The sequence below is a fragment of the Zootoca vivipara genome, chromosome 16, assembly GCF_965207765.1.
Source record: "Zootoca vivipara chromosome 16, rZooViv2.hap1.1, whole genome shotgun sequence".
NCBI lineage: Eukaryota > Metazoa > Chordata > Lepidosauria > Squamata > Lacertidae > Zootoca > Zootoca vivipara.
Window position 1 is genome coordinate 16,880,255 of NC_142599.1, and position 23,532 is coordinate 16,903,786.

The following is a 23,532-nucleotide window of genomic DNA, read 5'->3' on the forward strand; positions in this document are numbered from 1 at the left end:
TTGCACCAGAAGTGGTTTAGTCCTGCTGGCCACATGACCCAGAAAGCTGTCTGTCAACAAACGCTGGCTCCCTCGGCCTGAAAGCGAGATGAGCGCTGCAACCCCATAGTCACCTTTGAGTGGACTTAACCACCCAGGGGTCCTTTACCTTTTGTACCTAAACCATTACTGATGAATTCTGCCGCTTCCATGTATGTCTCTTTGAACTCAGCACAGGAATTGCAGCCCACACATCCAGCTATTCTGCTGCTTTCTGCCCATGCTCTGGAACTGCTATACAGAGACAGGGGTGTGTGTGTGAGACTGGATTTGCACACCGGCCCTGTCAAAGCCTGGGCTCACAATTCAGGAGGGCTGGGAGTCCTTTCCCCACCAACGCCCATAATGTTAACATTGCAACAGACCAAAGGAACTTTTAGCAGAGTTTATTTTATTGACAGCCATCTCCATCTTGGGTGCTACGGAGCCTACGGTTAACCCAGAAGTGGCAAGTGGGGCTCAGAGGGGATCCTTCCTACCTCCTTACATTCCCACATACATGTAAACACTCGCAATCCATCAAATGGCAAAAGGCCATTGGTGCCGGAACAGAAACTTCAATTCCTGCATGGCAAGGGAGGCAGTGGGGTCTCTTCCCACTCAACAAAGTTCACCCGCTCCTCTCTTATGTACAATCCCAGCATGCAATGCACCAGGACTGCTGTAATGTCCACTGCCAACGGGGGCAGCACAGTCACTTTGTTTTGTTTTTTTAAAGAACGGCAAAATGGCATTGGATGCTTTCAAGCCTTCTTTGCCCCGCCGGGGCACCTTTGCTCCAACAGTTCCACCCTAACCCACCTGCCCAAGGAAGTGGGTCCCGGAAGGCAAGTCTACGACAAAGCCGGGGTGGAGAGAAGGGTTCCCGCAAACAACCGCCTCTTCAGCTCCATCCAGAGCAGGTCCTGCTCCTCCTTGGCTCTTGCCATGAAGCCTTGATTCTCCTGGGCTCTCCGGGAAAGGTAAGGGAGGACTTCGTTGACGGGCCCGTAAGGAACGTACTTGTACACGGGGTACCCTGCCTGACCTGAAGAACAAAAGAGGAGAGTTGGTGCAGGCACGAGTCCTCCATACAGAACCATCTGCAGTGCCAGGTGAACAGATTCAAGGGCAAACAGAGCTTCAGGAACACTGCATTCCATGCTTAAGGCAGGGGTGTGGAACTGGCGTTCTGTGAGCCTCATCAGGCCTGCCAGACCTTTGCCCCACAAGCTGGGTGCCAGGGGTTTGGAAAGTTATGTGCGTAGCTATGTAAACCCCCCCCCCTTTTAAAAGTTGGTATTTTACTCTTTCCCCGCCATTTCTTGGAGTAAAAAAAAGTTTTCACAGTTCAATTCAAAGAAGCAGCTGATCTACCAGATATAACAATCTACAAGTAATACAGTTGCACCTTGGGCTCCCGAACGCCTTGGGAGTCAAACTTTTTTGGGGGCTTCCGATTGGCTGCAAGAGCTTTCTGCAGCCAATCAGAGGCTGTGCTTTGGGGTGTGTGTGTGTGTGTGTGTGTGTGTGTGTGTGTGTGTGTATATATACACACACACAATTTTTACATATATTTTCATTAAACATTTATCATTCATTCAATCTTATACAATATTTTTGGACTTCCATCAACCACATCTCAAGATTCCCAAACTTTTCACTTCTTATATTTCTTCTCTCACAATAATAATAATAATAATAATAATAATAATAATAATAATAATAATAATATATTATTTATACCCCACCCATCTGGCTAGGTTTCCCCAGCCACTCTGGGCAGCTTCCAAAAGATTAAAATACAATAATATATTAAACATTAAAAGCTTCCCTAAACAGGGCTGCCTTTAGATGTCTTCTAAAAGTCTGGTAGTTGTTATTCTCTTTGACATCTGGTGGGAGGGCGTTCCACAGGGCAGGCGCCAATACTGAGAAGGCCCTCTGCCTGGTTCCCTGTAGCTTTGCTTCTCGCAGTGTGGGAACCGCCAGAAGGCCCTCGGCGCTGGACCTCAGTGTCCGGGCAGAACGATGGGGGTGGAGACGCTCCTTCAGGTATACTGGACCGAGGCCGTTTAGGGCTTTAAAGGTCAGCACCAACACTTTGAGTTGTGCTTGGAAACGTACTGGGAGCCAATGTAGGTCTTTCAGGACCGGTGTTATGTTGTCTCGGCGGCCGCTCCCAGTCTAGCTGCCGCATTCTGGATCAGTTGTAGTTTCCGGGTCACCTTCAAAGGTAGCCCCACGTAGAGCGCATTGCACAATTACTTTTAATGATCACTAATCCATTTCCATCTCCTTAAATTTATCTCTGTAATATTTCCTCTACTTCTCCTTAACTGTGCTTTGCTTTTCGAACATCTTGGAAGTCGAACGGACCTCTGGAACGGATTCTGTTTGACTTCCGAGGTATGACTAATTTAGAAATAATGGCAGTGGCCCCCACCTGAAAGGTGCCGGAACTCAGTTCCGGCTGGAAAAAAAGCCTCTGGTTTTGGGGAACCCCTGGTTCACAGCGACAGTTCTCTAACTTGGGGGTGGGGTGGGGGTCCGTGAATACACCCATTGCTCACTTACCAAGAGGGAAGGTGATTTGGTCGCACATGCCCAGGAGCTGGCCAAAGCAGATCTTGTTCTCTGAAGGATGGATGCCAAGATCTGCCATCCTGCACAAGGGAAGGGAAGAGGGGTAATTAAGGTCTATGCAGCAGCCTTTGTATTTCCCCTCCCCAAAATGCTGCCCCTTCAAGAGGCTTTGCTGGCCTGGAGGCTCCCAGCTGCCAAGAGACACAGGGTCTACAATGTGTCCCCCCACCCACCCCCAATCCCCAGTACCTGCGAAGGGTGAACTTCACCGTGTCTTTGTTGTGGGAAGCCACCATCACATTGGCCTTACGGCTGTGCCGGATCTCCTCGAGGATGTAATCCAGGCACCTGCGGGGAATCACAGTATTGTGGAGTTGGAAGGGAACCCCAAGGGTCATCTAGTCCAACACCCCTGCATGAGGGGGATTGGTAATCATGCCATTGCTACTGAGCCTGCCTTTTCCCTCCTGTGGCTCTCAAAAATCTGAAGATGCACGTCAGAGGAACATTATAAGATGCATTTTCACTGATTCAGACCGTCGGGGTACATCTAGTTCAGTACTGCCTGCACTGGCTGGCAGTGGCTCTCCAGAGCTACAGGGAGGAGACATTCCCAGCCCGACCTGGAAGTGCCATTTGAGATTGAACCTAGGGCTGCCTGCATGCAAAGTTGCTGCTCTACCACTGAGCCTCAGCCCTTTCCCTAAAAATAAGATTCTAGTCCGTATGGTTCAAGAAAGAGCTGGATCAAATAGGAAACTGCCTTATACTGACTCAGATCCATCTAGCCCCATACTGTCTACACTGACTGGGCAGCAGCTCTCTGGGGTTTCAGGCAGATGATATGCCCAGCTTCAGCTGGAGATGCCATTGGGGAATGAACCTGGGAATAACAAGCAAAGCATAAAAGGAAAAAGGAATGTGGAGGGAAGAGGAAAGTGAGCGTTGGGACGGCAAATCCTCTGGCACTGAGCAACAGGCCCACCTGTGGTACATCTCGCTGGTCGCTTGGTAAGTCGGGTTGATGGGATCCTCGTAGCCCACTTCGGCCGCCCGGCTGCGCTCCTGCTCCATGTAGGCACCTCTCACCAGCTTGGCACCAAAGTGCCAGGCTTCCCGGCGTGAGAGCTCCACGTCCACCGTCACCGTGTCGTAAGCATCCTGCTCACAGGGAGGCAACACAGAGATGTTGAGTCAGACCAACCACTTTGCCTATGCAGTACACTCAGTATTGCCCACACTGAATGGCAGCACCTCTCCCAAGGTTTCAGGCTGGGGATTGAACCCGGGATCATCTGCATGCAAAGCAGGGGCTCAACCACTGAGCTAAGATTCTGGTCCTCATGGTTCCCAATCAAAGAACAAAGCTCCTTTAAATTGAGTCAGGCCATTGGGCCCCTCTACCCTAGTGTCCCCTACACAGACCGCCAGCGGCTCTCCAGAGTTTCAGGGTCTGCTGCACAGAATCTCTTGCACCAGCAGCAACCTTGCACGGATCCTGAGGATGCCCCCCCCCCCATGTGCAAGAGCAAGCCCTCTTGAACCAGTACTCCCGGCCTGGCGCCTCACCTTCAAGTAGCACTGGTAGGTGTTGAAGACGGCGGCTCTCTCCTGGTTGAACTTCCGCTGCATCTCCAGGGTGAGGCGGCTGATGGCTGGCTGGAAGTAGGTCTGCTCGGCATCTATCATCAGCCTCACGCCCCTCTCTACGGCTTTCTGGAAGCAAACAAGGCGGTGGAGTCAGTCACAGCAGCACAGAGGACATCGCCAGAGGTCGGTTCTGCTATCTAACCTAAGCTACTATCTAGAGGAAACTCTTGAGAGGCCCATGGACTGAAAGAAGATCAAACCTATCCATTCTGAAGGAAATAAGCCCCGAGTGCTCACTGGAAGGACAGGTCCTGAAGCTGAGGCTACAATACTTTGGCCACCTCATGTGAAGAGAAGACTCCCTGGAAAAGACCCTGATGCTGGGAAAGATGGAGGGCACAAGGAGAAGGGAACGACAGAGGATGAGATGGTTGGACAGTGTTCTCGAAGCTACGAACATGAGTTTGACCAAACTGCGGGAGGCAGTGGAAGAAAGGAGTGCCTGGCGTGAGTCGGACACGACTAAACGACTAAACAACAACAACTATCTAGAGCAGAGATGGAGGATTGATAATAATAAATAAATAATAATAATAATAGGCTTCTCACAGCGAGGGAACCACCAGAAGGCCCTTGGCACTGGACCTCAGTGTCCGGGCAGAACAATGAGGGTGGAGACACTCCTTCAGGTATACTGGACTGAGGCAGTTTAGGGCTTTAAAGGTCAGCACCAACACTTTAAACTGTGCTCAGAAACGTACTGGGAGCCAATGCAGATCTTTCAAGACAGGTGTTATGTGGTCTCGGTGGCCGCTCCCAGTCACTAGTCTAGCTGCCGCATTCTGGATTAGTTGTAGTTTCCGGGTCCCCTTCAAAGGTAGCCCCACATAGAGCGCATTGCAGTAGTCCAAGTGGGAGATAACTAGAGCATGCACCACTTTGATAGATGTGTGTGTCGTTGTTGTTTAGTCTTGTCCGACTCTTCGTGACCCCATGGACCATAGCACGCCAGGCACTCCTGTCTTCCACTGCCTCCTGCAGTTTGGTCAAACTCATGTTCGTAGCTTCGAGAACACTGTCCAACCATCTCGTCCTCTGTTGTCCCCTTCTCCTTGTGCCCTCAATCTTTCCCAACATCAGGGTCTTTTACAGGGAGTCTTCTCTTCTCATGAGGTGGCCAAAGTAGTGGAGCCTCAGCTTCAGGATCATTCACATAGGCATTCCAATATATAATATTTTTTTCTTTCCTTTCCTTTCATCGGCTTCCCAACCCATTTTCCATGGTATTTTTTTTATATTCCTCCTGCTTACTGCACCCTATCTTTCCTCTTTTATATCATAACAATAACACAAAAATCTCTCGTTCCTTCTGTCGCTCCTAGTTCAAATCCTGCTCGTAAATTCATCACCCTGTAATATTTAAACAGTCCAAAAAAAGCTTCCATTCTTCCATAAAGCAATCACCGTTAAGTTCTCTTATAATAAATAATAAATAATAATAATAATAATAATAATAATAATAATAATACCTTTATTGTCATTGTACAACCTGTGTACAATGAAATGATTTTATTTTAGCTAGTTACAGGTAGGTAGCTGTGTTGGTCTGATGCAGTCAAAACAAAATAAAAAAATCCTTCCAGTAGCACCTTAGAGACCAACTAAGTTTGTCATAGGTATGAGCTTTCATGTGCATGCACACTTCTTCAGATTTTAGCTGTTAACTTGGCTGATTTCAGCATAGTCCTTTACTTTACCTATCCATTCTTCTTTGGCGGGAACTTCTTCATCTTCCCATTTTTGTGGGCCGCATGCTATTTTTAATGGGCGCATGCTTCTCCACCTCACCCAAACAGCTCACCTTTCTCTCTCTCAAGGGCAGACCCAAGAAGAGAAGAAAAAGATAAGGGGACCCCCCCCCCCAATTATTACCTTGGCGAGAACGTCCATCCTCTGCAACATTCGCTTCATCTGGCGCTCTTCCTCCTCAGTGAAGCGAGAGAGAAGTGGCTCTAACTGCCCTGTCTGGATGAAAGGGAGACACTGAGGATGCGGGGCAGATTTTTTTTTTTTGGGGGGGAGGGCAGGGAACACCCACTGTACCCACATAAAGAGGATTGAGCGTGGCAGCGTCTATGCGCAAAGCAAACCGCTCTTAAGATCCTCAACATTCAGAATAAAGGGATTTTTTTTTAAAAAAAGGTATCAGGATTCAGAATTGTAGCGCTAGAAGGGAAAACACGTATACTCAAAACGTTGGAAAACCCAGCACAAAAGGAGCTTTTAAGCGCTCCCCCTTGTGTGCGATTAATCTGTGCAATTTCAACCGTGCAAGGCTGAAATTGTGCAGGTTAAATGAGTGCAAGATGCAATCATATAGCACAATTTTTTGGATCCAGGGTACCTTACGGAACCCTTGTATATCCCCAGTGCTTTTTTCTGGAGGTACGCAGACCCCTAAACATTTTTCAAATCTTTGTACTACAGTGGTCCCTCGACTTATGAATTACTTGACATCTGAAGTTTTCGACTTACGAACAGGACAAATGGCCGCACGCTTACGAATTTTACTACATCCGAACGGAAACCGTTGGCGGTTTTATTTTTATTTTTTTTATAAATACTTTTTATTAAATTTTCCAATTAAAAAAAAACAATTCAATTATTTCAATTATATCCAATTATACATATACATCAATTAAGCCAAATATTATGCCAAATCCTTGACTGGATAAAATATTATGCCAAATCCTTGACTGGATAAAAAACCCACACAGGAAAAATGGACAGTGTTAAATCTTGTTTGATGCTTATCTCAGAAGCTGCGACGAAAGATAAAAGAGAGAGGAAAACATCTAGAAGGATTATTGAAAAGATTGGGACTATGATGGATAACAGCAAGATTTTGACAATAGGATTAGGATGGCAATGTTAACAGCTGCTTAAAATCCCAGGACTTTGGAGCATGGGGAGTCGAAAAAAAAATTGTTTTAAGGAACCGTTGGCGGTTTTAAATGCGGTTTCCTCGACTTAAGAATTTTTCCGAATATTTTTTTCCCTATGGGAAAACTGCCAGAAGGCCCTCAGCGCTGGACCTCAGTGTCCGGGCTGAACGATGGGGTGGAGATGCTCCTTCAGGTATACTGGTATACCATAGGTAATTGAATACCTATCTGCACTTTTCAGAAGCATTGAATCATAGAATCAAGAGTCCACAAGGGCCATCCAGTCCAACCCCCTGCCAAGCAGGAAACACCATCAAAGCATTCCTGACAGATGGCTGTCAAGCCTCCGCTTAAAGACCTCCAAAGGAGGAGACTCCACCACACTCCTTGGCAGCAAATTCCACTGCCGAACAGCTCTTACTGTCAGGAAGTTCTTCCTAATGTTTAGGTGGAATCTTTTTTCTTGTAGTTTGAATCCATTGCTCCGTGTCCGCTTCTCTGGACAAAAAACAACCTTTCACCCCCTTCTATATGACATCCTTTAATATATTTGAACATGGCTATCATATCACCTCTTAACCTTCTCTTCTCCAGGCTAAACATGCCCATCTCCCTAAGCCATTCCTCATAAGGCATCGTTTCCAGGCCTTTGAGCATTTTGGTTGCCCACCTATGGACACGTTCCAGCAACTGAAGACTTGTTCCAACAGAATTTCCCAGCTGAATAAATGGGTCTACATTAGCATTCAGCTTGTTAGGGTTTTAGTCTTGCTTTCAAATTATTTGCTGTTTTTGTCTTTTAAAAATTGGCTTATGCGTAGATTGCTTTGAGATGGTGGTTCAGAAGGCGATTAATACACCAAAGAAAATAGCAATAATAAAGAGCAAATAAGGGACTGATTATGGGACCCAGGTGGCGCTGTGGGTTAAACCACTGAGCCTAGGGCTTGCTGATCAGAAGGTCGGCGGTTCGAATCCCTGCGACAGGGTGAGCTCCCATTGCTTGGTCCCAGCTCCTGCCAACCTAGCAGTTTGAAAGCACGTCAAAATGCAAATAGATAAATAGGAACCGCTATAGCGGGAAGGTAAACGACGTTTCCGTGCGCTGCTCTGGTTTGCCAGAAGCGGCTTTGTCATGCTGGCCAAATGACCTGGAAGCTGTACGCTGGCTCCCTCGGCCAATAACGCGAGATGAGCGCCGCAACCCCAGAGTCGGTCACGACTGGACCTAATGGTCAGGGGTCCCTTTACCTTTTTAAGGGATTGATTAATGTGTGCTTGCTTTGCAGCCAAAAGAGGGCGCCAGCCACGCACTAGCTCTGGGATCAGCCCTGCTGCAGATACCTGCTACCTCCCAACCTGGTTACTCCCTTGGCTGGAGAGGAGAGATTAAGGCACAGTTGGCGATATAGAAACTGGGTGACTGTTAACATGCATAGGCAGATCTAGTGCAGCCTTGGCCAACCAACTGGTCCTCAGCTGCTTTGGGTTAAGCCTCAGCCACTTATGGCCATATGATGAGGACTGACCGAATCCGGAGACCAAAACAATGATAATTTATATACCGCCCATCTGATTGGGTTACCCCAGCCACTCTGGGCGGCTTCCAACAAATTAAAACAGAGAAAAACCTTTTCTCTATCCAGTTTGTGCCATGCATCATTATATGTTGCCCTCTATCATGTTGCCTCTTCCTTGCCTTTTCTCTAAACCAGCTATTCCCAAACTTGGGTCTCCAGCTGTTTTTGGACTACAACTCCCATCATCCCTAGCTAGCAGGACCAGCTGTCAGGGATGATGGGAACTGTCCAAAAACAGCTGGAGACCCAAGTTTAGGGAAATTCCCAAACACTGCAACCTTTCCTCGGGGCGGGAGATGATCCAACTCTGTCAATCATTTCAGGTGCCCCAAGGATCTCACCGCTTCACTTTTGATAGTGGAAAAGATGACAGGAAGGGTTACTTTTTTCCAGCACCCTCTAAGGCAGGGTTTCCCAACCAGTGTGCCTCCAGATGTTTTGGGACTACAACTCCCATCATCCCTAGCTAGCAAGACCAGTGGTCAGGAATGATGGGAGTTGTAGTCCCAAAACATCTGGAGGCACACTGGTTGGGAAACACTGCTCTAAGGTACCTATGTATGCCTCCCCTGCCCCTCCTTGCAAGCCATTTACCTTAATGTTTGGAGTAAGCAAGAGTTTGGAGATCTCCGTCCGGGAATCAATCAGGCTGTTCCAGTCGAGCAGGTCCACTGTTCTGGGGGTGAAGGGAAGAAAGAGAAGGGAATTGTTGCAGGACCAGGCTTTGGCAAGCAAGCAATTTAATAGTAACAATAATAATTATTATTTATATGCCTCCTATCTGACTGGGTTGCCCCAGTCACTCTGGGAGGCTTCCAACAAATAAAAACACAGCAAGATATCAAACATTAAAACTTCCCTAAACAGGGCTGCCTTCAGATGTCTTCTAAAAGTCAGATAGTTGTTTATTTCCTTGACATTTGATAGGAGGGCATTCCACAGGGAGGGCACCACTACCGAGAAGGCCCTCTGCCTAGTTCCCTGTAACTTCACTTTTCGCAGTGAGGGAGCCACCAGAAGGCCCTCAGAGCCAGACTATTGGTCCTTCTAGCTCAGTGTCGCCCGCACTGACTGGCAGCAGCTCTCCAGATTTCCACACAGGGAGTCTTTGCTAGACCTTCTGCACACAAAACCGATGCTCTACCTCCAAATTATGGTCCTTCTCTGAAGACATAGGAAGCAGGCCCACTGGGGCCACCTAGTTCAGTACTGTCCACTCTGACAGGCAGCAGTGGCTGTGCAAGAGAGATTTCGAGGTGGGAGCCTCTTCCGTCCCTACATGGGGATTGAACCCGGGGTCTTCTGCATGCAAGGCGGCAGCTCTGCTCCTGAGCTACAGCCCACCCCTGCCAGAATGGGGAACAGCAGCCTCACCCAACCTCAAAAAGTTCATGCAGGGATGTGCCTTCTCAAGACACCAAGATGCCTAAATCCACCTTCAGGGGAGGAGGGCTCTGGATTTTTGCAGCTGGAATTCATCATACGTGACATGGCTTTATTTTCATTAGAAAAGCAACGCCTAAAATTCCAGGGTAGGGAATTATAGGGACCCTGAGATGTTGATGGAGTTCAGTTCCTATCAGCACTGCTAGCACACAGATGGGAGTTCGTGTCCAATAGCACCTGTTAGTCCACATGGTGACCATGGCTCTGTGGCAGAGCTTTGCATGCAGAAGGTCCCAGGTTCAATTCCTGGAATCTCCTGGTAGGGCTGGGCGAGACTCCCTGCCTGAAACCCCGGAGAACTGCTGCCTGCCAGTGTCGACAATATTGAGCTGGATGGCCCGCACAATAGAAACTCTGCATGTTCAACATTAGTTCCCTATCCTTGTGCTGACCTTAAGATTCGTTCTAACCCTTTTGTGTTAATGTTCCCAAATGTGCCAGCCATTCCCCACTGCCCCAGAAACAGCCCAGCAGATTCTACAAAGCCAACCCCCACCATAGTATCGTTCCTTGGACTCAGAAGAGAGGGGGCTTACCCTGACACGCCCAGCTTCTCGCCTGTGAACCAGTGCTGACTCTCTGCCTTAGTGGCAACCCCCAGCTTGGCCAGTGCCTCCTGCCAAGAAACCAAAACGAACCCATTTTAATGGTTAATTATGCATATTTAAGACGTTGCTATGGTGTTTATCGCTCCCCCAAAGGGATTCCAGAATAGCTTGACAAGACCCATGATCAGGCTTGCAATGGTTTAAAAAAAGAGGAACATTGGGGGGGGGGGAGACACAACACACAAAAGGAAAAAGGATTGAGAAGGGAGGAGAAAAAACGAAAACCAGGCACCACTTCTGAAACTTACAAGGTTCCGGTTTGCAAACGGTTTTTGGAAGCCGAACGTCCGACACAGCTTCCGCTTGAGTGCAGGAAGCTCCTGCAGCCAATCAGAAGCCACGCCTTGGTTTTCAAATGGTTTCGGGAATCGAACAGACTCCCGGAATGGATTAAGTTCGAGAACCAAGGTACCACTGTACTTACATTTTCCTGCCCACCTCATGCTGCATATGACAGGTGTATGTTGTTTTAGACCAGGCATCCCCAAACTTCGGCCCTCCAGATGTTTTGGACTACAATCCCCATCCTCCCTGACCACTGGTCCTGTTAGCTAGGGATCATGGGAGTTGTAGGCCAAAACATCTGGAGGGCCGCAGTTTGGGGATGCCTGTTCTATCTGATGTCAGCCTTACTCAGAGGATACCCACTGAAGATAATTTCAGTGGGTTGACTGAGCAACCAGCTTTGGTGGAAATAATCCAAGCACCTCCCAAGCCCTGCGTCATAAATTTATCTCCCCGCAAACCTTCTCCCTCGCACATGGTGCTAACAGCGGCCTTGTAGGTGTGGACTTTCGAGCAGGGAACAGACACAGCTTCTCAAAACCAAGTTGGCTTTGAATAGAGAAGAGAGCTGGAAAGGGGGTCTTGCTGCAGCTCTCCTGACCCCCAGAAGAGCTCCCTCCAAGCTCCCTCTTTAATCGGAGACTCACCACAGCTCTGCGTGCCAAGACAGGAATGTGAAACCCAGCGGTGAATTCCAGAAATAGTCTCTCCTGCCTCCCCCCCCCCCGGCTCCTTTTACAGAAGAGGAATGAACCCCCTTCCAAATCACACCCAAGGGTTTACTATAGTTCAGGCTCTTGTTTCTATCTAACAGGCGCCTCCAGGAAAATACTACAGATGGTGCATGACGGCAAGAAACTCCTCACACCCTCCCATAATCAAGTTTTCAGAGATACGCAGGGAGGTATGATTTTGCTACCGGAACTAATAAGGCATCAATAATCCATCTACTCTAGGTAAAGGGACTTCAGCTTGTTTCAGGTTCAGATTTGCTCTTTGTCTGAAGCCAGAGAGCGTGCTTCATCACAGCAAAGGAAGAATGGATACAAAAACTTATGGACTATGCAGAAATGGCAAAGCTTACTGGAAGAATAAGAAGTCAAGGTAACAAACTTTTTTTTTTTATAAAACAATGGAAATGGTTTATTGAATATTTACAGATTAATTGTAAACAGATAAGAACATTGGCAGGATTATGGTAATAACCTGCAGTTTCTTAAGAGTATATATTTAAAGATGAATAAATGAGCAAATTAAGTTAATTTAGATATGCAATTTGGATATAAAAAATAAATATAAGGAGCCTCAGAAAGAGGGGGAAGGAAGTCAAGTTCTGAAATGTCTAAATGATTGTAAAATCAGTGAAATGTATAAACCTGGAGAGAGAGAGAGAGAGAGAGAGAGAGAGAGAGAGAGAGAGAGAGAGAACACACACACACACACACACACACACACACATGCTGGCCCGGCCACGCGTTGCTGTGGCTCATCCCTGTGATGAGCCACAGCCTGTCCTGGCCCATGACCTTTCCCGCCTCCCCCCCACCCCCGGTTCATCCCTGTGATTCCCCCCACCTTGTCCCGACCCATGACCTATTCCGTCCCCTCCTCCCCCCAACACCCACCCATGCAAGTCCCCATCTCCCCATCTCTATTCGGCCTAGTTCAGCCTAGTCTGTAAAGGCGAGCCGAGGTGCTGTGGAGAGGGAAGGTTTTCTAGCTGCAGTACCAGTGTAGCCGCTGCTAGAGGGTGCTGTTTTGCAACCTCTTCTGGCTTCTTTTTCCCAGCATGCACTTTTGGGTGAGCTGTGTTCTGAAACACGGGGTTTTGAGGGTTTAACCTTGCGCAGGTGTGACAACTGTCTACGCAAACAGTTTATGCTTCCTCTCACAGTAGCATGGGACGTTGTGTGCAAATTTGAACGCTATCGGTCAAGCGGTTTCGGAGAAAAGTGGAAACACACCCACATGCCCTTTTATACATATGTAAAAAGGGCAGATATGGCATGCTTTTTCTTAGCGATTTTAACATTTTGGTTTTTAATGCTTTGGCTTTTTTAAAAAATGAATGTTTGTTGTATTTTGCTTGGTGCCCAGTTATTTGCCATGTGGCACTTGCACGCCTCGCCCTGGGATCCTTCCAGTGACTGATCAACCCGGCCAATAGAATCACAGAATTGTAGAGATGGAGGGGACCCTGAGGATAATCTCTGGTCCAACACTCTGCAAGCAGGAATATGCGGCCATCCCATATGGGGATCGAACCTGAAACCTTGGCGTTATCAGCACCGCACTCTAACCAATGGAGCTAAGAAATGAACAAATCAGAGGTTCAAGCGTGAACAAGCCTTTTCTGCAACCTGAGGCCCTCTGGATGTCTTGGACTACAACTCCCAGCTTCACATGGCTGCTGATGGAATAAGCACAGTACCAGCTGGGGGCTGATGGGAGCTGTAGTCCAACAACATCTGCAGGGCCCTAGGGCTGGGGGAAGCCTGGCCTAGCACCTTTGCGGAGGGGCAGTGAAGCCTGGATTACGGAGCCCAATGCTGCCCCTGATCTCAGCCCCCTTTTTAACCACAGAGAAATGAGGCAGGGTCCTCTGGAAGAAACTCCATCAGCCCCTGCTGCCCCCCCCAACCATCCCACCAGGGACCAGAGCATCAAGACTCACCTGCAGCTTCTCAACCTCCAGCTTGGTCTCCAGAGCAGCCAGACCCACCTTGCCCTGCTCGGCGGCCAGCTGGTGGAAAAATCGCCTCCATTTCACCAGCACTTCTGAGAATTGCAGCTGGAAAAAGCAGCAGAAGAGGGAGGGAGGGAGAGAGAGGAGCATGTCAATTATGTGCAGGCATCAGCAATGTGGCCTTTCCAGAAAAAAAAAAAAGAACTGCAAAATTTCACATGCACATTTTTTCGGTTCTGCTTACCAGGAAGTGAGGCCTCCCCAGTGCTGTCAACTTAATGGCAGAAAAGCCATCTTCCGAACTGCCACCTGCCAAAGAAAGGCAAAGCATGTTCACCCTCTCTGCCCCTTCCTCCATGGAGACGGAGGCAGCACCCTGTGGGGGAAGCTTGCATTTCGTCCTCACAACAACCCTAAGAGGTAGGCCAGGCAGAGATTAAAATCCAGAGTCCTGTAGTCCATATCTGTAAGGGTGTTGTTGCGGCTACTCTTGTGTAAAGACGCCCAAGTCTGCTCTGTCTTTAAGAGTTTTATTGTGCATAGTATTTACAGTGCGGAGATAGCAGAAAACATGACCTCTCGGTCACTCGCAGAACCCGGGAGTGGACGTTTCCGGCTACGGGACCAGCATAAGAGTTTGGGCACCCCGAAATGCCTCCTCCTGACCTTACGTTTGGTGGCGCGCCTTAATTCGGGCGCCGGAAGGGGCTGCCTGCTCCCCTCGACCTCTTGGTTCTGGCGGCACAAGGGCTCTCCAACATCGCTGAGCCCTGACACCTCCGTCCCGCTCACTTCCTGATTCCCCTCACCCGACCCACTGCTGCTGCTCTCACTGGGCAAAGTGCTGGTCAGCAAGAGGGGAGGAGGCTCCCTGTAGGAAGGCCCCCTGACAATATCAGCCGCTTTTAGCCACATCACATTGGGCTGCTTTGTGTACCACCATTATGAAGACGCTGGGTTCACTGCAGAGGCGGCTAGCCGTTTTGTGGACAGCGAGCCACATTCAACGTTAGCCAGCCCTCCGGGGGCTCCAAGGCAGCAGCAGCTGGAGCAGCCACAGGCACCCACTCTCAGCTGCTGGGTTTTTGCACGCCTCCTAAACCAGGGCTTGTTTGGCGCTCCTGGTGCAAGGTAGGTGTGATTCAGCTGTGTGTGCTTATACACTGCTCGTTCACTGGGAAGAGCAAACCACGGTTTACTGTGACGTGAAAAAAATCAACCCCCTGCCTCTCATACGGGTACCCAGGCATGGCCTATATGAAGTGGAGTTGACACCACAATATAGCAAGTTTGAGTTCTTTAAAAGGTAAAAGGCGAAAGATTTATACGATCTGAAGAGAAACCAGAGTTTGATTTCTGGCTCATCTCCCCAAGCAACCCGCTGGCTGTCCAACTAGGCTACTGCAAGAGTTGGTGCAGGATTTATTGTGCTATTGTTTCCCAGAGGGCTTATCCCACCTACCAGAGGCCTCAATACACCCCAGGAAGGTTTCCATGTGCCGGTCGCATTTGGCTTCATCCGCGTAGAAGTATGTGCGGGCGCTGATGACCCCGTCCCGCCGGTCGCCAAACTTGCGGTGCACGCTGTAGCGCTTCTCTCTTTGCTCTGGGGTGGGGTGGGGGAAGAGAGAGAGACGAGACAGGAAGTGACTACTGCAATGCACTCTGCGTGGGGCTGCCCTGGAAGACAAACTTGGAAACTTCAGCTGGTCCAAAATGCAGCAGCTGGATTATAGGCTGGGGTTCCATTTGGATCTCATAACTCCCTGTTTGAAAACAGCTGCAGCAGTTCCTTTCTAGGCCTCTTTGACACTTGAGGTATACGTTCCTAACACCCCCCCCCTTAGTCTTAGGGTCGTAAGTTGTTTTAAATAGATGTGGTGATGTGTTTTCTGCAGCAACCTACCCTAGGACCTTAGGGCAAATTCTGGAATGAAGCAGAAATCACTTTGATACTGTTGAACTATGCTGAAATGGCAAAACTGACCAGAAAGGCTCAGGAACCAAGAAGACAAAAATTTCAAGAAAAAAATGGGGGAAAATTTATAATCTTTCAAGGAGACCACTGTAGGCAGATGAAAACATTAGCAGCATTGCAATAACACTTGTAATGTAGCAGGCACTATACAGTTAATAGAGTTATATAAAACATGGACTATTGAAAAAGATGCAGTAGAACAACAACAATAACAACAAAACAATAACAACAACATTTATTATTTATACCCTGAAAAGGTTTACTAATAGGACCCATGGAGGGGAAGGTTGGAAGTCCAAAGAATCAGAGGAATCTTTTAATTGTTGATGTGTATATGGTGGTATTGCTATAATTTTATATTTGTAAAATCAAATAAAAACTATTTCAAAAAAAAGGAGAGGGGGGGGGGGAAGAGAAAACACTTTGATCAGCCCAGCAGCTCGCGTTGGATCACAAAACAAGGGTGTAAGAGACTCGGCACTGGTCAAGGTCCTCAGACCAGGGCTTGCTCTGCTTATCCTAGGGGCACCCGGCATGCAGCCCTCCAGCTTTTTTGGACTACAGCTCTCTCCACCCCCAGCCAGCATGGCCAATGGCAGAGGATGCTGGGAGTTGTAGTCCAAATGGTCAGAAAGGCGCCACACTGGCTTGTGCCTAAGATTGAACCTTGCTGCAAGAGGGGAAATAAATCAGCTGAGAGCTTGTGGGGGGGGGCACTTATGCATCGTAATAGACTGACAGCAGCTCTCCAGTGTTTCAGGGAGGGGGCATTCCTAGCCCTACTTGGAGAAGGGGAAATTGAATCTGGGACTTTGCTCTGCCACTGAACCACGGCTTTTCACTAGACTCAGTCAAGCCACTGGTCCACCTGTGGCCCTTCCCCAAGATTCTAGTCCTCATGTTACTGACTCATTATCAGGCAGCCTCCTAGGACAGGAGATGGGGCTGTGACTCAGTGGTAGGGCATTTATTTAGGACGTATAACATTCCCAGGTTCAATCCCCGACCTCTGCAAGGAGGCCTGGGAAGAAACTCCCTGCTTGAACCCTGGACTGATGCTACCAGTCAGAGGAGACGATGCAGAGCTCCAGAGACCAAAGGCCTTCGTTTGGTGGCGGCATAGCTGCTCCACACGCCAAAAAGTCCAGGAACTGCCCCTGCCAACCAGTGCAGGTACTACCTAGCTAGATGGACCTTTAGTCAATAAAATGGCTGTGTGGTTTTCGTTGGCCTTTGGGTCACCCAATTAAAAGGAGATTCCTCTACCCCAGGTATAGGCAAACTCGGCCCTCCAGGTGTTTTGAGACTACAACTCCCATCATCCCTGACCACTGGTCATGTTAGCTAGGGATGATGGGAGTTGTAGTCCCAAAACATCTGGAGGACCAAGTTTGCCTATGCCTGCTCTACCCCCAAAGGAAATACAAAAACGAGGTTGCTCCATTTCTCTGCCCTGGGAAAATTTCACATTAATGAAGACCCCGGGGGGTGGGTGCGTGGGTGGGGGGGGGAGTGATTTGGAGAATCAAGACCCTTGGCAGGGGGAGGAAGAGAAGGCAAACACTAAGGACTAGAAACATGAAAGCCTCTTTACTTACTGCCAGTCTCCTTCTCAAATGCAGAGGTACAGGAGCTGAAACGAAAAGATGAGCACAAGCCTTATTTCAGCAACCAGAGGCAGGCAAATGGTAGGTCTGTGTGTGGCTTGCAGCCGATTTCTGACACCCAGTTGTTTAAATGCAGCCTCCCTTCTCCCGGCTGATCTGCTGCCTCTTCCAGATGTTGGACTCCAGTTCCCATCAGCCCCAGCCAGCACGGCTGATGGTCAGGGATGATGGGAACTGTAGTCCGACAACACCCAGAGGGAGCTAGGCTGGCGAAAGCCTATTGAACATTAGCAAGAAGGTAGCTTCCTTCACCCCTCCTTTTCTAAGTTAGCCTGCTGAGATTAATCAAGCTTGGTGGGAAATCCAGGAGTGGATTATTGCACGGTGGGATTGAGTGTGGCACAGCTCTGGTGTGGAACACTTCTCCTCCACTTGTGCTTGGAGGACCTTGTGGTTCTAATGAAACAATGACATAACAAATCCTGCAAGCCTGAAGTGTGCTCGCCCCCGTTCTTTGCAGACTCGCCCCAGGCGACTGATGAGTCACTGCAAACAACAAGTCCAGCCAAGCCACAGTATGGGAGGGTGCAGGCAGGCTTTTACACACTCCAGGCTTGCTGTGGGAGCAGCCAGCATGCTGCTGTCAGTGATGAAGCCACAAGTGCCTGGCCGGGGTCATCAGCAACATGCAAATCTATTGTGATCGTATAGCCCAGGTTTCTAAACTTATGTGCAGTTTCTAAACTCTGCTGCCCCACAGTGCAATTTGTGGACAGAGAATGCTGCATACAGCCCGCTAAAATCAAGCACAGGGATGCACTCATCCAGGCTTTGCAAACAAAACCACAACTCTTTGCCATCCCCATTTAACTTTTCTCCTGCTTGCCTAAGCACAAAAGTTCCCAAGCGGCCGGGATTCTATGTGCTCGCAGCCAGCTTTTCCGCTCCGCGGAACGAATTCCAGAAAGGCAGGAAGTGTGGGAGGGGGGGGGCTGCAGTTATGAAACAGCAGGGAAGGGTTAAAAGGAACCATGCGGACAGGGCTAACTCAAGTTCACTGGACGGGAGCCCGCCTTACAGGGAGCTCGCAACCCAAGCACTGGGCAGAAACCTGACCTGTTCCGTTATTGTAAGGCAATAACAAGGATTAGTGAGGCTGGCTGAGCTCATAAAGCTTGTACCTAAGCAGAAGGGAATTTTGGAGGGTGGGAGAAGAGGAAGGGAGGCAGATTTTTAGAGCGAACTTTAGTAAGGCAACATGCAGCAGTTCAGCTGATGCTAAGCAGCCTTATACTGCGAGTTGGTGACAAATCACTGGCCCACCTTAGTATTGCTTATACCAGTGTTTCCCTAACTTGGGCCCACAGCTGGTTTTGGACTACAATTCCCATTATCCCTGACCACTGGTCCTGCTAGCTAGGGATGATGGGAGTTGTAGTCCAAAACAACTGGAGCTCAAAGTTTGGGGAACACTGGTCTATACTGACCAGCAGGAAGGATTTTAGGTGGAGATGAACGGGAAGGGCAGAGGGAGAAAAACTTATCCCTATGCGTTCTCCATGCCATACCCCATAACTGTGCAGCAGCACACAGTAGCCATCAACTGCCTCAGCCTCCCTGAATCTGTCCAATCCTCTTAAAGCCACCAAGCTGGTGGCCGTCACTGCCTCCTGTGGCAGGGAGTTCCACAGTTCAACTATGCAGCGCATTAAGAATTCCTTACTTTTATTTGTCCTGAATCTGGGATAGCTCAGCTGGTAGAGCATGACACTCTTAATCTTAGGGTTGTGGGTTCGAGGCCCAAATTGGGTGAAAGATTCCTGCACTGCAGGGGGTTGGACTAGATGTCCCTCAGGGTCCCTTCCAACTCTACAATTCCAGGATTCACCTTCATTACATGTGTCCAGGTTCTAGAGAGGGAGAAAAAGCTTTTCTCCATCCACTTCCTCCATGGCATGCATGATTTTATAAACGCCTCTCCTGTCGCCTCTTATTTGCCTTTCCTATAAACCAAAATGTCCCAAAAGCTGCAGCCTTTCCCCTCCCCAGCGGGGGCTCTCACACAGCCTCTGCACATGTTACAGCCAGCTGCTCTGTTTGCATAAGGGACCTGCCTTCCCATCAGCAGACCTAACGAAAGGGGAGGCTCGCCCCATCCAATCACGCTGCCCGAGTGTTTGGATTTCCTCCCCTACTTTGGCAAGCCCCAAGTTGCACATTGCGTACCAAGCAGAGAGAGAGAACAATCCACCTTGTGACGCAAAGGCAGCTTCGGTTTCACCACGGCTTCCTGCCAAACAGCTATGGCCACTGGGTTCATAGCCTCATAGAGCTGGTAGTCCCCCAAGCCCAAGCCCTTGCAAGGCAGGAACAGCAGCTAAAGAATCCCTAACAGGTGGTCGTCCGACCTCTCTGTTTATAGGAGAGTCCGAGGTAGTCCTCCAAGTGCCAGAAAGTTATTCCAAATGATAGCTTCCTATCCTGCCGTTTGAATCTACTGGTTTATGTCCTCCCCTCTGGGAGCATCAGAAAACAGGCTTACTCCATCTTCTGTGTGACAGCTCAGAGCTTTCCAAACTGTGCGTCGGCTGCAGCGTGTAGCCGTGTCATGCAAATGCTCCCTGCGCTCCTCCCGGGGCTGGAAAGGGGTTAGTTTAACCTCCGGTTTGCTAGGAAAACTGAATTGCTGTGTTGCAAATGATTCACGCTGAAAAGTACGGAAAGCTCTGCTCTAGAGTTTCAGGCACTGAGTAAACATACCTGAGAATGCCAAGGGTTGAACTTGCACGCTAAGCAAGTGCTCTACCCCCCGCCGCCCCCCACTATACAGTGGTATCTTGGTTCTCGAACGGCTTAGTTGTCGAACAAATCAGCTCTCAAACGCCGCAAACCCAGAAGTGTTCCGGTTTGGTCTTTTGGAAGCTGTGCCTTGGTTTTCGAATGGTTTCAGGAGTCGAACGGACTCGCAGAACGGATTAAGTTTGAGAACCAAGGTACCACTGTACATACTATTCATCCATTGAGCTCTGCACTGCCTACACTGACCGGCAGCCCCTCTCTCAAGGTTTCAGGCAGGAGACATTTCTAGCCTTGTAACCTGGAGGTGCTGGGGAGTGAACCAGAGACTTTTTTTGCGCAGAGCAGATGTCCTACCGCCGAGTTACGGCACACCCGTTTTAAGCTCTCCTGTCAATCATCCCTTTGGCATGGCTTGCGTTACCAAAAACAATCCACGCAAGGCGTAGTCGTTTCCCTCTCCGCCCTGCTTGAAGGCTCGAGATACGCTCGCAAGGAAGATAAGTTTGCCGAGAGAGACAACGCACAGGAAAAGAAGGAGGAGGAAGGAAGGGGTAGACATGAACTTGGCCGTTGCACATTGATGAAATAGTTGACTTGTGGGTCTGCCTTCCTGCACTGTCCCCTGGGCAGCCCCAAACATGCACACCGTCTAGATTCCTTCATCACTCAGCTTGTCTTCGGCTAAACATCCCCCCAAACCGGTCCTCCTTCTTGCTGTGGGGCAGTTTCAACCCGTTGCAGCTGCCTCCAGTTGGGGAAACCACCGGCGAAGACCACTCCTATCTTTCAGCAAAGGTGACGGAGCAAAGCAGCTGACCTATTCCTTGCAAGCAAGTCAACACTTGGAAATTACATAAGCCACATCCTCCCCCCCCCCAACCAAGGGCACACACACCTCTCTCATGCAAAGCCAAGACCTCTCCGCCTGCCTGCCCTCTGCCTCCTTCCTCTCACATTTCCTTCTGATGCAATGCGACACGCCCAAGGAGGAAGCTCCCCTTGCAACATAGCAGTTGGCTTGAGCCCAGCCACACAAAAACACCCTCCGGCTGAGCCGCCACAAAGCACCCTCTCACTCACTCCAGTTCCTTCTTCTCGGCCTCCTCGGTGGTCAGGTCCTCTTCCACGCTGTAGTCCAGCACGGAGCCCACGCCGCAGGCGCTGTGGCGCCGGATGAGAGGCTTGATGGCCTCCTGGTCCTCGCCGGCCACAAACTGCCCGTAGAAGGTCAGTTTCATCAGCTTCTCAAAGAGCCACTGGCCCAACAGCTTCCGGCTAAAGCTCATCACCTGTAGGAAGGAGAGTCAGAGGGGTTAAAATGGAGGAGGAAGCACAAAGGCAACTTTGCTCTAAAAAGGACCCGCTAAACTTCGGCAGGTGTACTAGGAGCCATTGGGGCTGCAGTCACAGCAGGGCTGGCTTCTTCCACGAGCATTTACTTTCACAAAAACAGACATGCAAGCCACCTATGGTAGCTTTTTCACATGCCCATAGGTCAGGAGAAGAGCAGATAGGATTACTTCACAACTGCTCAGGAAGAAAAAATACATTTTCAGGACTTTGTTTTTTTTTTTAAAAATAACATTGTGAAATCAAGTAACTGGCTGGCCCTGTCTGCGTGTGCTCCTCTGTCCTCCTCATCCACTTTTCTTTTTGTGCCATGCCTTTTTAGATCATAAATCCAAGGGAAAGGGATTGCACAGCTTTTATGCATTTGTAAGCCACTCACTGGGGTTTGGTGGGGGCAGTGACTGAAAGGCAGGGTGCAAATGCTTTGAACAAATACATGTATTTTAATATAAACCTGCAACATTCAGGGTTTTTATTGTTCCCCATTCTAACAAGGCAGCTTGGGATATCTCTTATTCATTGCATTTTTCTCCAAGGAGCTCAAGGTGGCAAACATGGTTCTCCCCCGCCTCATTTTATCCTCACAACAACCCTGTGAGGTAGGTTATGCCGACAGGGGCAGGCTGGTTACCGTAAGCTTCATGGCCAAGTGGGGATTTGAACCCTGGTCTCCCACTATAGGCTGCTCTGGTGGGGCAAATGGGGGTGCTGTCCCACCAATCTCAGCTGCCACCACCCCACCTTCCTTTTGACTTACAAGGAGCCCGAGGGGGGCTCTCACCTGCCATTGGCTCTGGCGCCACCTACTGTCGGTCTCCCCACCCTCTGCCCTACCATTCCTGATGGAGCATCAAAGGGCAAGCAGGTTCTCATGGCAACAGCCTTTGTGTGAGCGGCACCAGAGTGCCCAGCAATGGGAAGGAGCGAAAGGAAAGATAGAGAAGGAAGCAGGGGTGACAACTTGAATAAAATATGGGGGGGAGGGGCAAGCAAGGCCCGCCCCTTATAATCGATCACAGGATGCGGCACATGCATACTAGCTACAGGTAAAACTCGGAAAATTAGAATAACGTCGAAAAGTGCATTTATTTCAGTAATGCAACTTATTATTTTTTTTTTTTCTTTTAACTTTTTACAAATGCTTTCTTTTGGAAATTCCACAGTAATAAAACAAATAGTTACAATAATACAAAAATAAACACTGCTATTACATTTCATTAATTACATTCCATTTATAATTGACGCGCCTAACGACAAATACAACAAATATGAAGGCTTGACATATCTTGCTTTGCATGTCATGCATCTATCTCATATATTGGTTTCACCTTTTAAGTTGTGTTACTGAAATAAATGCACTTTTCGACGATACAGTATTCTAATTTTCCGAGTTTCACCTGTAAATGGCAATGCCCACCAACTTTGGGGTTGCCCAGCCCCTTCAGATATTTTATTGGGGTGGGGTGGGGCTGAAGGGATCTCGGCCCCTAGGAGTTGGCACCTATGGAAGGAAAGAAGGAAGGAAAGACAACAAAGGGGAAACAGAAATGGGTGGGAGGAAAAAAGAGATATTAAAAGAAAGGAATTGACGAAAAGAGAGCGGTGAAAGGAATGAATAATAAAGAGATGAAAGGAAAGCGAAAGCAACGCAGCGCGTATCCTGCGCGGCGTCCCCTGCTCGGCCCCCTCCTCACCTTGTCGCCGTGCTCCACCAGCGGCTCGATCGAGCAGAGGCCGAGCACCAGGAGCCCCCGGGCCAGCTCGCCGCTGCTCTTGCTCCGGAAAGCCTCTTGCGCGTCCGCGAAGTCCACCGCGGGGGGCGGAGGCAGCGGCTGTTGGAGGCGCGCACCGGCGGATGAGGCTGGGGGCGGCTGGGCAGGGTCAGCCAAAGGCTGCTCCGGAGGTGCCGGCGCCGGAGCAGCGGCCGTGGCAGAACGCGGACAGCTCCGCAAGGCGAAGGACTGGGCTGCGCGCAGCGCCAACAACGCGCCTTTGGAGTTGCGGCAACGCCCGGCCATAGCTGCTGTAAAAGACGGCGGGTTAAACCCCGGCGA

At 49.3% G+C, this 23,532-nt stretch overlaps 1 protein-coding gene across 1 annotated transcript; it reads right to left on the bottom strand.

Annotated features, from left to right (window-relative positions):
- Window positions 1–413: 413 nt before the first annotated feature.
- PRODH (proline dehydrogenase 1) lies at window positions 414–23,512 on the bottom strand. Its single transcript, XM_035098323.3, has 14 exons — window positions 23,173–23,512; window positions 21,209–21,417; window positions 17,321–17,355; window positions 15,207–15,350; window positions 13,989–14,053; window positions 13,733–13,849; window positions 10,702–10,781; window positions 9,314–9,395; window positions 6,127–6,219; window positions 4,174–4,320; window positions 3,590–3,765; window positions 2,854–2,952; window positions 2,596–2,684; window positions 414–1,066 (listed from the first exon to the last, which is right to left on the bottom strand). Exons 1-14 carry the CDS (start codon window positions 23,494–23,496, stop codon window positions 873–875), a joined length of 1,854 nt encoding a protein of 617 aa, XP_034954214.2. The 5' UTR covers window positions 23,497–23,512; the 3' UTR covers window positions 414–872.
- Window positions 23,513–23,532: the final 20 nt, after the last annotated feature.

Excerpts from the sequence above, each read along its gene's own strand:
- PRODH (XM_035098323.3), bottom strand. The coding sequence starts at position 23,496 with ATGGCCGGGCGTTGCCGCAACTCCAAAGGCGCGTTGTTGGCGCTGCGC. Across the intron at positions 21,418-23,172 it reads TGGTGGAGCACGGCGACAAG|GTGATGAGCTTTAGCCGGAA; the intron begins GTGAGGAGGGGG and ends TCCTTCCTACAG. Across the intron at positions 3,766-4,173 it reads CCTACCAGTGCTACTTGAAG|GATGCTTACGACACGGTGAC; the intron begins GTGAGGCGCCAG and ends CCCTGTGAGCAG.